Source organism: Melopsittacus undulatus, chromosome 11 (assembly GCF_012275295.1).
Source record: "Melopsittacus undulatus isolate bMelUnd1 chromosome 11, bMelUnd1.mat.Z, whole genome shotgun sequence".
Taxonomy (NCBI): Eukaryota; Metazoa; Chordata; class Aves; order Psittaciformes; family Psittaculidae; genus Melopsittacus; species Melopsittacus undulatus.
The window spans coordinates 13,980,550-13,994,856 of record NC_047537.1 but is presented as its reverse complement, the minus strand read 5'-3'; the positions used below and the strand labels follow the sequence as shown (position 1 = coordinate 13,994,856).

The 14,307-nt window shown below is 40.6% G+C and overlaps 1 protein-coding gene across 1 annotated transcript in view; it reads right to left on the bottom strand.

The window, feature by feature from the left end:
* The window catches only part of LOC101878209 (myosin-1B-like), a 28,222-nt gene extending 24,112 nt beyond the window's left edge, over positions 1-4,110 (bottom strand). Inside the window, exons 1-5 of the mRNA XM_034067713.1 lie at positions 3,907-4,110; positions 3,666-3,809; positions 3,416-3,572; positions 2,354-2,381; positions 2,142-2,256 (exon numbers count right to left, since the gene is read on the bottom strand). Coding sequence (XP_033923604.1) covers positions 2,142-2,256; positions 2,354-2,381; positions 3,416-3,572; positions 3,666-3,809; positions 3,907-4,110 — 648 coding nt within the window. The remainder of the gene's footprint in view (positions 1-2,141; positions 2,257-2,353; positions 2,382-3,415; positions 3,573-3,665; positions 3,810-3,906) is intronic.
* Positions 4,111-14,307: the final 10,197 nt, after the last annotated feature.

Genomic DNA, 14,307 nt, shown 5'->3' with positions numbered 1-14,307 from the left:
CCGAATCTCAGAGGAAAGAAGCTTCTGTGGCATTATGCCTGTCCTTTTCCTTGCAATATATAGGGTCCAGGAAGCAGAGTCACCCTGTGCTTTTATGGAATGCTAGAGCAAAGCTTTTCTCAAGGATTCTGGCAAAGTAATAATTGATCATGGTGTAGTCAGGGTGTGTAAGTGTTACCAGGGATAATTTCCAAGACCGAAAAAAAAAGAATGAGAACAAGCAATCATTTTGTATCCAGATGACAGATGAGCAGCACAGGTCAAGTTCCTGCATCTTTGTGTGTGGTGGTGTTAGTGCAGCCTTTCTCAGCTTTCAATGGAGAGGGAGTGCCGTTCTCAGCACTGTCTGCAGGTGGCAGAATGGGTTTAAGTAAGTTGTTATCAGTCCACCGTGAAAATGGACTCTCTAGAATTAAGGCAATACAGTAGCATATGAAGCTCTCTCTCTTTTGTCTTAATTAAAGCAACACAGTATCAGATTAAGCTCCATGTATATATATATATTTAATTAAACCCCCCAAACCTCTACAGCAGTGCCCTTTCACATGTATCTTCCATCTTTCTAAAGTACTTCCTCTTCTCCGTTTATGAGAAGAGGTATATGTGTCAGTGCAGCTAACTACACCAACACCAAACCTCTTTTTAGTGCACAGCTGTGACCAGGGATCTCCCAAGGGAGTATTGTTCATGGAGAATAGCATGGAAGATGACATAGCAATCCTTTACAAAGTTCATTCTGGAGCCCTGCCTATAGGCTGGGTGACAAAGTGCTGGAGGCTGAAACAGTATTCTAGAGAAATGCTGTTACATGTTTCCTGTACTCATATATTCTTGCCTGGCATCTGATTATAGCCTGCATCTGAGGTAGGATGCTGGGCTAGACATAACTATAACCTGAGTGTTTTATTCATTGTTCTCATGAAGAAGCACATACTTCTGTTACAGAGATCGTGAATACTGTAAAACAGGGTATTTGGAAGAAGGCAGAATAAATTGTTATCTAGAGCCAGGTGAATTTCCTTATATCAAAGACAGACATCTCTCAGCTGTCTCCAAGTTCTGCGATCAGTGCTGGCATAGTGAGCAGCTGGTGAAAGCCGAGCCCAGGATATTCTCAAATGCTGCTGATGGAAAGAGTGTTTATGATGCACTTGCCTTGGCCATAACAGCCCATCAATCACAGACACCTGCCTCTAAGTGTGGAAAGAATATTCAGCCTTGGAATCTCCTTACGTTCCTCTGTGCCCTTGGGTACTCAAATAACATGCCGACACGTGTCACCCACTTTGATGCACATACCATCTCAAAGACTTTGGTGACACACACTTGTGTTGCAAGGATGTTTGTTGCTTGCTCTGTGCTAGGGAGTGAAACCCATGCTTTGCAAATACACCAGTGGGCTCAGATTGTGGCAGTGGGACTGCTCAGCAGGAAGAGTCATTAGGGTATATGCTTGCTTCCCTGGAAGGATCCTTTTTGAGGTTACATTTCTACTGTCAGGCAAATGGTCCCGGCTGTCCAAAATCCGTCCCTTTTCTTATGCCTCCATTAAGGGCTGTTACTTCGACCACAGGCAGGAGAACAAGCCAGTGGAAACTACTATCTGATGCAATTGAAATGGCTTTTAACTTCAATACAAGCACTATGGAGTCCAGAGTTACTGCACTTCCCCTGTCAATAGGAGTCAAACCAAAGAATAGGAATGGCACAGTCATGTGCCACTGGGAACCAACTGTTCTCTTTACCCTTGCATCCACTCAGGTGCAGTGGATGTGGCTGAACTTATAAGGTACTGATGACCTGATACATAGTGCAGAGAAAATTGCTGTCTTAGTTTGTCTTCATCTCCCTAGTGAAGACTTCTGTGTAAATGAAGACTGGAGAGAAACTGAGGCTTGGACCTTTCCTACATTAAGAAAATGCTCCTTTAAGTAGAGTTCCACTAGTGTTCAGAGGGATGGAGGCAAGTAGCAGGGGTAAATGAGCATCGGTGTTCTTGGACTGTGCATTGTGACTGTCTCCTCCCCAGTGCTACACTTTCTACTTACTGATAGTTGTGCAATCCAAAAAGATATATTGATAGCTTCTGCTCTGCAGGCACAGTCTTGAGCAAACTCGAGAAAGGGGAGCAAGAGACATACCTGCAGTTTGCCACTCTTTTCTTCTTCTTTCTTTTTGTCACCACTAACTGCAATTGTTGCAAAGTACTGGATGACTCGCTTGGTGTTCACAGTCTTCCCTGCTCCGGATTCTCCGCTGTTGAAATGAAGGTATTAATTGTTACAGAAAACAGGAAATAGGAAATACCTTTACTTCTCTGTCAGCTTTGAAATGTGTATCCAAACATACTCACGTGATAAGGATTGACTGGTTGCAAGAATCTGAAAACGAAGTACCAGAAAGAGATGTTGAAATGAGAAGTGAAGGACTTTTGTTCCTCACAATTAACTGACTGATTTCAAGTGAAATAACTGTATTGTCACTGTATTTATCACTTTGTAACGAGAGAAGGTAAACTGTGCATTAATCTCCATGCAGATTTTTTTTTTTCCAAGGAGGGATGGTTCTTTACAAGGCTTCCTCCTCACTGTTTGTTTTCTTTTATGTATAGACCTTGGCTTAAATATTTTTGTAATCAGAATCAGATTCTCTTCTGTGTTGCTTCTTTACTGTTTCTTTAAATTCCTCACTAGGAGAGTGGGCACAAAGCCAGGCAGCTGGCTACTGCCTTTCCAGAGAGCACAGAGGTCATTAAAATGCCACAAGCAGTCTAATCTTTAGTTGTTCCATAAGACTTCAGTCTGCCTTGGTGAGGCTGCATCTGGAGTTCTGGGCTTCCTAGTTCAAGAAACACAAGGAACTATTGGAGAGGGCCCAGTGATCCCTAATCAAAGCTGATTAGGGAACTGGAACATCTCTCTTTTGAGGAAAGGCTGAGAGACCTGGGCCTGTTTAGCTTGGAGAAGAGATGACTGAGAGGGGATCTTATCAATGCATGCAAACATTTTAAGGGTGAGAGTCAAGAGGATGGTACCAGACTCTTGTCCAGTAATAGGATAAGGGACAGCAGGCACAGACTGAAACGCTGAATGTTCCATCTGAATATGAGGAAGACAAAGCACTGTAACAGGCTGCCAGAGAAGTTGTAGAGCTTCCTTCTCTGGGGATATTCAAAACTCATCCCATGCCACATGCTTTAGGTGAATCTGCCTAACAAGGGGATTGACTAAGATGATCTCCAGAGGTCCCTTCCAACCTCAACCAGTCTGTGATTCTGTGACTCTGACTATGGGAGCTGTTGCCATACAGGCACTGAGTAGAGTACCACCTAAGATGCCTGGACTGTCAAATGTTTCTTGACCAAGCAGTAATCCTGTGCATATCAGTATTTTCCCATTCTTGCCAAATGACTCACCAATCAGCATGGACTGATAGGCATTGTCAGAGATGGAGAAGATGTGTGGAGGGGCCTCCTGGCGCTTCTTGCCTCGGTAGCCAGCCACCACCTCCGGGCTGTACACTGGCAGCCACTTGTAGGGGTTGACAGTGACACAGAAGAGACCCGAGTAGGTCTGTGAGGAAGGGAGACAGCACGGTGGTTTCCACTTAGCCTGGCAGAGCAGTTCCTCCCAGCTACCCAGAGGAAGACTGCTGCTGGTACTTACGTAGATCATCCAGGCTGCGTAACGCTCTTTGAGGTTGTACAGCACAGCGGGTTCATGGAGGTGGGTCATCATGGCCATGTCCTCAATTTTATCATACTTGGGAGGGTTCATGGGAAAGACCTGGTCATCTGTTACAGTCACAGTCTGACAAAAGCAGAAGAGAACAACAGGAGAAGAAATCTAAGTGAGGGAACTGCCTGAACTAGATGGTCATGTCTGAGTAGCTGTTGGTATCACTTACTGTATCATCATATGTTTTAACTGTGACTTTGCCACCTTCTCTACTTTGTATAGTAGCTTTAACATACATTTGCTTTTCATCCACTACAAAACAGGCTGTCTTAGCATCAAATGGGCGGTTCTGGGCTTCAATTCTCTCCTTCTCAGTCTTCCGTAAATAGGGAGCCGCTTCTCCAAAAACAGCCATCTCTGCATCAGAACTCATGGCTGGAGTTGCTCTAGAGAAATTCAGAAAGGTTTCAGAGAACCTGTGCATTTTTAATTTATATTTATCCAGAAAATGAGTATGTTCAATGACTAAAAGGAAGATTAATCAATGTCAGGCACTTAACTTCTGCCTTAATTTTAAGTATCTGAAGAAGTCCTAATATAGAAAGTTCCTTTTGTAGACAGAGATGTCTAAAAACCAAAAATTGCCTTTGAAGGCATTCACCTTAAAAAGTACACCTGTGTGCAGAAGTGAAGGCAGAGAGAATATCAAGCTAGAAGTCTTTCAAAGCCTCTCCTGCTGTATCTTCATTTGCTATTCACACAGCTGCACAGTCACATACTTCTCAAAGCCATGTACACTAACCGCTTAGATAGATTGTTTCCTTGACATAAATAAGATAAGCACATTGGCTCTTACACATAATTTCTAAGTGGAAGTATTCTTGGAATCCTTCTGTTTTCTATATTTTAATACCAAGCAAGGAAAGCTCAGCTATTTTCTGTTTGGTGCTGGAACAAATAGTGAGGGTCCATCATCATCTGTCTAAAGCCAAACCTGTTTATCATATGAACCAAATATAAAACATCTTTTCAGATCAAAACATCTTTTCAGCTCAGTGACAAGATTAGCTAATAAAGGAGTATAATGTATGGTGAAGGTAATTATTAAAGGCATAGCATTATCTAGGTAAAAAAGTACCTGATATAATATTTCAAAGAATTTAAATAGCAAGGTTCATTTTAACTTTAAATATTATATGGAGTAATATCGGTTATAAATCATTTAAAGACAATAAATGTGTACCAAGACGGAGCAGGCATTCAGCTAGGGATTTGTGTAGCAGAAATATTACAGAAAACTGCTTTATGCTCAACATAATGTTACATATAGAATCATAGAATAGTTAGGGTTGGAAAGAACCTTAAGATCATCTAGTCAACCCACCTGCCATGGGTACCAGTATCCAGTAAAAATTCAAAATTCTTCGACAGAAATAGATGCTATTGATTGCTACATTCAGGTGGACTGGTGTAGGTAATTCAAGAGCATTTGGAAATAACAGAGGCAGAAATGATATAGGCAGGAACTAACATTACCAAAATGTTCTTCCCCAGGCAAGGTAATATACAGGCTAAAAAAATCCATTAAATAACAAACTCCAAATTCCTGATACATCATGGGCTGTTTGATACACTGTGGTATTAAATAAGTTTGATACACTGTGCTATTAAATAAGTTAATGGGACAGAATAGAACAACTCAGATGTATCCTTCCTAGGCATCACAGTACTGACTTAATCAGCATAGAGTGGTTTTAATCAAGGAAATGATGAAAGGAATCTGAAGGTATTTGTAATGCTGATTTTGGATGCATTGCTGTAGGAGTGCTGATCTCTCTCAGCAAAACCTACTTGCTGTGGGGTATGCACCTTGCAGGACTTAGAGGAGCTGTGTCTTTCAAGAGCCTTTAATGCCCAGGAATTTCAAAACACAGAATCCAGGACCTTTAACTTTGAAATTATTATTCCATGTATATACAGCCCAGCGTTTTTTTTTGCCTCTATGATCCTGCTTCTAAGTGGCTCAAGAGAAGCAACATGAAAGAAGGAGACAATTTATTTCAGTGTCCATGAAAAGGTTAAGCAGAGCATCAGAACCTGCCAATAGGTTATCAGAATATTTCTCAAGAGTCACAGTTTGTTAAGCTACCGTATGTCTTCAATAGGAGACAGTGTAAAATTTAAATCTTTACACATTCATGAACAGAGAATAAGCTATTCTCTGGAAGAATAACTTGTACTTCTATTCTTTCAGCTCCAGTTCCATTGAGCAGTTTTTAGCATTAGGATCCTTCTGTGTCTCTGGTGAACTCTCCCAGTCTATCACTAACCGTCCCCAGAAAAACTAGGAGGTAATAGTGCCTATTAACTTCTCTGTGAAGATGACTTTTTGTGCACAAACATATCTATCTATCAGACAGGAGACAAGATTGTCCTGAACTTTGTTGTGTTTTCAGGATGTGTGTGATAAGCCAAAGTCAGCATATAATGTTCTAGACCTCACCCCAGGGGAAACTTTAGGCAGGAGAAGCTTAGACCCTTCTTGAACTGTACTTTGAGCCTCCTCTCTGACAACAACCTCAGTTTCAGGATTCCAGCAGCTGTGCATGTGGCAGGGATTGATTTTAATCACCTATAAATCCCAGGTTACACCACATAAAGACATTATTGTCACTGTCTCTTACATCCTCTTGGCTAAGCTTGAGTATCTGTCACTTCTCTTTCCCAATACGTGGACTATTTCCTACCAAGAACTGTGAATATGCTCATATGGATTAAAACAGCATATGTTCTTTGCAGTGAGCCTGGTTCTGGAACACAGTCTCTTGCCACCTGCCCTTGCCATGGACTGGCTGAGCTTTACTCATTGCTCAGGATTAACAAAACTATGTGTTATTTGTTAAAACCTTACCTTTAGAGAACCCAGGAGGAAATCTGCTTTCAGTATCTGTGTGGAATGGTTAAAGAAATGACAGAGTTAAATCAAAACCTGTCCATTGTCTTGAGCATATGCTCTATCAAACATTTATACACTTTGTGTAGTCTGTCCCAGCAGCTGAATTGTACACAGAGCTTTACAACTCTTGAGCTAGAACCAAATCCCACAGAAAATCTTATGCTCCTGACATTGCTGTCACCTGCTGAAAACAAATCTAACATCTAGGAAAATATCAGCTGGATTACATATATTTTCCCAGTCAATTTCAACTGCTTTCAGAGTTAATTCTCCTGTGCCTTTCATGGGACTTCAGAGGTAGCAAAGTTTGTAGAAGGCCCCTTCAAGGAAAGGCATGTCATTGCTCTTCTCTTTGTGCCTCTATATTGGAGTGGTTTGGGTCGTATAACCTTGCTATTGCATGTAAAGCATGACCTGAAAAATTAGAAGTGGAGAATGAGAAGAAAATGCCCCTGCATATTCTGCCTCTTTGCAAAGATGTGGAATTGTCATGGTCAGAGTAGGAAGCAAGCAGATGAGACTTACCCTGAGGTGCTGAGGAAACAAAGAATAAGGGTCCTTTCAGCGGTGGCTCTTTATATGTAACCTTCTGCCCACACAGCATTCAAGCACTCTATTTTTGGTCAATAATATTTTACTCTTCAGTGGTAAATGTGTTGAAGCTCTAATCTCTGTGCTAATTCATCAGAGACAGGATTGGTTTAAAGTTGTATGGAGTCAGCTGCACTGACCTGTTCTTTTCACGTTGCTCTGTGCCAGGCTGGAAGAGCCCAAAGACAGCTCTGATAATGACAAATAAGGCAACACTTGGCTTCTGACTTCCAAGATGATTTATTTTATAATTGTGCACAATTATATCTTTATGGCCTATGATTTTAATATATCCCATCCTGTCCTTTCTGCTTATCTGCACATGCTGAGGAAGACTAGGAAGGCAGAATTTTTCTCTCATTAAACGCCTTTATACCACTCTATTGAACGATGACAAGCCTGAAGAATCCGCAAGCTTGAGTCAGAGAAAGACAACTGCTAGCTTAAGGACCACAGAACAAGCTTGCAGTCCTGACCTGTATGTTTACAACACTTGAGGCCTGCAGGCATACTCAAGGTCTCAGCCTGCTTGGTTTCTGTGCCACTGCATTATTATGCAGAGGGTGTCATGGTGCAGGCTGAATGTCAAACCAGAATAACTTTGACTTGTTCTATAAGTGTATGTGGTAGGAGAATGTCTGCTTCTTTAAAAGTACCTGGTTAAGGACCTTTTTTGACATGACAAGGACAGTAGGAAAGAGAAAGCCATGAACAAGAACATAGTGTGACATAAATCTGACTGACAAATGGTAAGGGAGGAGGTGATGGGAACCAAAGCCGGTCAGTCACACTACTTGAAGGCATGTTGAGCTTGTGAGAATGTGCATTCAGGCAAGTAAATGTCAGTTGGGAAACTGAGGTAAAAGGGTGAACCAGAACAATATATACAGATACAGATCTGACAAAACAAACACAGAGACAACAAAAAGAAACTTCACTAGTGACACTAACTTATAGGTTATCAAGAAACTACAGGTGCCACTTCCAGGAGGATCAACCTGAGCTTCATGACTGATAAAACCAAGGGAGATCTCAGGGTTGGGGTGAGTGAAAGAGCTGGCAGACCTTTACAAACCCAGAAGAGGAAGTGCAGGGGAAGGGCAGGGGGCAGGAAGGAACAAAGAGGAGGTAAACAGAAAAGGGTATAAAAGGGAATGGTTGCATGTAAAACAGGTTCAGTCACAGTGAGCCTGTCTGTCTGAGCCCTGCACCTGATCACCACAGTCTTTCCTGTCTTCTACCATCTTCTTATTAAATCTTCTCTTAAGTATCTCTTTCATAATCTCACTCTATCCTGGGCTCAATGGCCTCATCTTTGACCTGGTTGGACTAGCAATGGTGGTAGTTACTGGAAATTAGTTATGAAGGTGGTGGTGAGTAGAACTAAAAGTGTTTTCAAAGTGTAGATGTCTAAGTGGTGCTATGTTGGGTTCATAAGAGCGGATACAAACAGACAAAAATTAGCATTTTCTAAGAACTTTAGGGGATACAATGTAGTTGAGAATTACTGTTGTCAAATACAGGACTGTCTAAACTGGTGTCAGTTGGCTATTTTGACTGTCTAAAATGGTGTCAGTTGGCTATTTTTAGTCACATGAGTTGCATCCCATGATTTTATTCTCTATTGCTTTGTCTCAGTATATGAGTTATTAATCAGAGAAAGCACAAAATTGCTTTACACAACAAAATAGGTGGGACTGAAGACTCTTAAAATCAGCTGCTTTCTTCCTCCAACTTTCCTCTCTTTCAGTGAGATATCTAGATATAATTCATTCATCTGACATGGGCCATTCTAACCCATACAGCCATTAGACAAAAATGTAAGAACAGCCATGTTTTGTCCCTCAAACCATTGTTCTGTCCCCAGCCATGGCCAGGACAGATGTACAGGAAAGAATATAAGAACAGAGTTCACATATAGTGAAGCTTACCCAAAGTAAGCCATCAAAAGCTAATGGTTAAAGGAATCACCAATTCTGATGTTACGTCTTTAGTTTAAATTGGTTTTAATATATTCAGTCAGTTTTGCCCCTCTGTAAGCATTTAGCATTTACAACATCATGCATCAGTAGTTTAATTGCATGTATGAAGAACAACTACTTTTATTTTTTCTGAGCCATCCATCTGAAAAATGAATTAGAAAAAACTACAGTGGAACATTGTTTCCTATCTACTCTCTTTTCCACCCATGGAAAAGATTATTATTCCTTAGTAATACCTAATTCAGAAGTGATCCCATTGCTTTTTTCACTATTGTTGTCCTTCTCTAAGCCCTACCCAGTTCATTGTTCTCCTTTTGGGGTACATGATCACCACAGCCTTTCCTGCCTCATGCAATAGTTTCTCCTGTGAAAGTTTCTCTTTGTGCTCCATTCTTTTCTTAGTAATGTAAACCAATTGATTTTGCTTTTTGAACCATTACCAAGCATAGAAGTTAATGTTTTCTGAGGAATAGCTTTGTATCTGTGTGATCTCTTCTAAGTAGTAATGGTCATTTTAGAATCTATTTCTGTGTGTAAAAATGGGATTATTTTTTTTTGTCCTGGGCATAATTTCACATTTATTGTTATTAATTTAGTCTGCAGTTTTATCACTCAATTACAAGACAGTTACAATGAGGAAAGCAGAGAATGAAATTATAATTTTTCTTGAAGGTGCTCTGACATGAAGGAAAAATTCAGTGTTCTGAGTTAGAAGTAAACTAGAGTGAGAGATAACTACACCTCTGTAGTATGATCAGCAAGGAGGTGTCCATTTATGCTATTTAATCAGTGGTTGCCTGCTATGAAGTATGCAGACATCTCTGAATAAGGTTGAACATGTAGAGCTAAACAGCTGGGTTTCCTAATCAGTAACCCTACTTCTCTGCCTATGTCCCAAACACTCCTGTAGACTTGCTCTTTCTTTTTTTTCTTTTCTCTTGGAGAACAGTACTTCAGGAGGAATACTGAGAATGTTAATGCATTCCTACATGGGCTTATGCACATTCTGTGAGCTTGCTGAGAGCCATACAGCTACAGGAAAGACAGCTTGGGATCTGAATTCCTCAAGCCACAGGAAGACTTACTCAGCTTGGGTAAGTGCTCTTACTATTTGATTATTTTGTAGAGGAGGTGAGGTGGTAAAGATTTGTTATCATTACATTTTCTTTAATTTAAAGGCAGAAGAAACATTGGTTAGAAAATGATTAAAACTTTAGAGTCCATGAAGTCTTATCACCTCTTTATAGAATTGACCCAGGTCCCCATCCGGAAAGAGGTGGATTTTCAGATGCATTGTTGTCATTGCTTCATGTTGGCTTGATCTAGGGAATGTTCTTGGTGCATTTACAGAGTTCCCATTGCCTGTTTGCTTTGGATTGTGTCCATGATGCCTACTATTTAGGTAACAGGATCCTTCAAGTCTAGCATTGCAATATGCAGTGTTGAGATGTGTCTTGTTTAGCACTTTTGCTTCTTCAGTCTTTTTTAGTATGTTCTTTAAATTTGTTTTTGAACTCTGCTAGGGTTCCTGCATTTGATAGAAACAAATGTATTGAGCTTTGAAAATATGTACTAAAAGTTCATCTTCTCAGTCTTTAAAAGACAAAATTTTCTAATGAAACTTGAAAGATACTATATGTAAAGGTAAAAGAAAGTTGATCTAAACTGGTTAAAAATACATGAACATGTATGCTGATTTTCCTCATCACCAAGCATGAATTTGAAACTGCACCAAGGCCAAGTAGAATTAATGATAATCTTGGAGGCATTCCTTTCTAAAAATATATTTGCAAGCTTTTTTTTTCACAGCTGTCTACTACCCCCAGTCAAGAACAGCTTCTGTTGTACTGCTGAACATGGGCATTAAAGATATCTTTCATCTCACTGCTGAACAGTGCAAGATGGTCAATGATATAAATTGTGTATTTTGGGGGAAAGGTGATCTGTATCCTAAATTTGTTGTTTTATGATATGGTCATAACTTCAGGTTATTTCAGCAGATGTGAAGTTGGTAGCAATCCCTATTCTATGCAAGTTATTGACAAGAACTATTTATATTCTAAGATTCTACGATTACCCCATGGGATGTGGAGGTATTTCCCCTCAAATGACAGGTCTTCTACTTCCTTCTGTCCTTCCTAAGGCAATCAAGCTAGAAAAAAATGGATTTACAGACCATCATTTTTATCTTGGCACTCTTTTCTTCCCCAGGCAATTCTGGCAAAAAAAACAGAAGAGACAGGAGCAATTTGAATAACACACATTGTTTGTTCCCACTTACATCTGGTCTCACACATCTGCTGTCTCCTTGTACAAGAGCAAATTATATTGCTTACTTTGGATGTTGTGTAGCAGCAGTAAAGAAAAAAATGGTGTTGGGAAAAAACAGCTTGACTTCTATGCCAGAACTGTTCAGCTAATAAACTGATGATGATGACTGTACATTTTGCCTGTTGCCAAATAGACAAAATGAATAGTAACAAGTGGCCAAGACCAGATGGGATTTACACAAAATTTTCAAAAAGGCGTGGGATGTAACAGCTGAACTAATGGCTGTGGTGTGTGAGCTCTTACTAAAAGCCTTGGGTTTGGAGATATGGAAATTGCCCAGTAGAATATTAATTTTTAAGAAGTGTTTCATGGAACTGTGGCCCAGTAAACCTGGTGCCTGTACTGGGAAAAAGGTGGAAGCTAATAGTAAGTAGAATCTGGGCACACAACAGTAGCTATAACGCACTGATTGAAACAGTGTTTTTAAAAGGATGCCATATTCTACAAACCTAGTGAAGAAGAAAAAAAAGGGTGGCTGCTGGGGGAACCAGCTGATACTGCCTTAATGAATATCTAAAAGCCACATGAGAAGGCATATCATCTTTCTTAAAGAAGCTGTGTGTGTGTCTGTTGTTATATGAGATAATTATGAGAAGTGATACAGCCTGATAATCGTTGCTGCAGATATACAAGTGTCTCTGGGTGTCCAAAGTGTCTTGAACTGAGGAAATCTCAGGAGCAGATTGAGGGAAAGCTCACTCCTGCAGATCTATTTATATACTGTTAAAGGCCAGCACAGCTATTCAGTACTGCCTCAATGGGTCCCGTGTCCTCACACTCCTTATGTAACCTCACATCCTTCCTAACGCTCCACATACCCTTGCCATCCTCTGTAGAGCCTGCTAACAGGTTATGAAACAGCTTACTTTAAGTCATTAATGTACTGACTAATGAATACCAGCATGTCACAAGACTCTTGTCTACTCAACTCTTGGCCACTCAGCACCACCTGGCCAGTCTTTCAGTCCAGAGCTGCTCTCCAACGATGTCTTTGTGGATTCAAGCTGAATCCAGCTCTCTCAATCACTGCTACTCTCCTCGTTATGAAAATATCTGGGAGGATAGACATAGGAAACTGTGGCATTTGTGAAATGTGCTGTAATTCTCTAGTTTTTAAAACAAACAGATCTTGGTATTGTGTTTTTCTTCCACATTCAACAGGGAAGACCCTGCACCAATCTTTTTTAGCTCCCTTCCCTGTCATCCCAGCTGAAGCCATTTGAAGGAATGCCTGGATACTCTTGTGACAGCAATTCAGCAAGCCCAGGATTTTAGAGTAGAAAGTAACATGCTGGATTTTTTTAGCCTGAGAGCAGCAAGACTGCTGCAGCTCTGTGCCCTCAGGTCCTGTACAAGGTTACAGGTGTATTCCCAGCAGGCACACGTACACAGAGCACATGTGTATACCTTGTGGTGGAATCACACAACTACGCTCTGCACATTATTAAATATTCCACATGCACTATCCCCATATTTACAGGACTTAAATCTACAAGTTCTATTTCAAAAGAATAATTAATGTGGGGTGTAGAGAGAAATTATGTAGGGAAAGGGCAAAAAGCACAAAAACCTTAATATGACGGTGAGGCTGAAATTTGTACCTTTCATCCCTCCCAAAGGCCCAGAGTATTCCTGTATGAACTGGAGCCCTGTTACTGGACTTGTAAAATTGGAAATGGTTGAGTAAGTTGAGGACACTCATTTGCAATTATCAACACCTCTGTAACTCATCTTCCAGCCAGTAGTTTGCAGAGAACCTGCTCTTTGCTTTCTACTCTTGTCCTGCTTTACAGTCAGTGTAATTAGGACTCAGATTATGGTCACTAACAGTTTTTCAGAAGAAACCAACTCTACTCACAAAGACAGTTTACACACCAGTATTCGCATACACAATATTGTCTGTATTTCTCAGTCCATCACCCTGTTTCCCTCACAATCTAATGAAGGTTTGGTAATAATTCTAACAGGCAGAACACATTTGCAAAAGAACCAGTTCCCTCTCCACATTGAAAATACTGAATATGCTGTATTTTGGGAATATTCAGCTGGCTCAGACCAGATATGTTTTTCCTCTTTGCTGTTTTGTTGTAAGACTTAGCTGCAGCAAAACACTGCTTTGTAATGGGCATAATATGGTATTGCCATAGTCTCTTCAGGAAGACAGTATCCACCTATCAGACTACCTCAGATACACAGAAGGCAGAACTACAAGGTGTCTGCAAGACATGGCAGGTAGAGAGGGTAAAGCAGTTGCCCATCCTGTTCTTCAGGATACAACTCCTCACAGTCATCCTGTTAGACACAGCTGAAGTGTACGTATGACCTGCAGCACGACGCAGCCAGAGGAGGTTTGCTGTACTTGCCACAGCATTGCACACCCTTTTTATCACATCAGCTAAAATCCATGGGTGATGAGGTGTTGTCTGTCCTACAGGAATAATGTTATCTGCTGCAGTCAGTAAGCTTACAAACTCCTCCAGCCTCCAGGCTGGTAGGTCAACCTTGGTTTCTCTGCTGATTCAGATCTTGGAGCTATTGCAGCCCATGGGCTTTTGTAGCCCATGTTTTGTAATTCAGGATTTCATCTTCTGCATATGCTGCAAAGTAGATAGGAAGGAGCCTGTGTGAAACCTGAGTAATATCTTTACACTGGAATGTAAGCTATTTTCAAAGAAGGTAGCTACTATTTATAAAGTTTGTATCTTTGGACAGTAATGGTTTGGACTATGCTTAGAGAAATCCACACACTCCCTAAGAAAAGATGATCTGC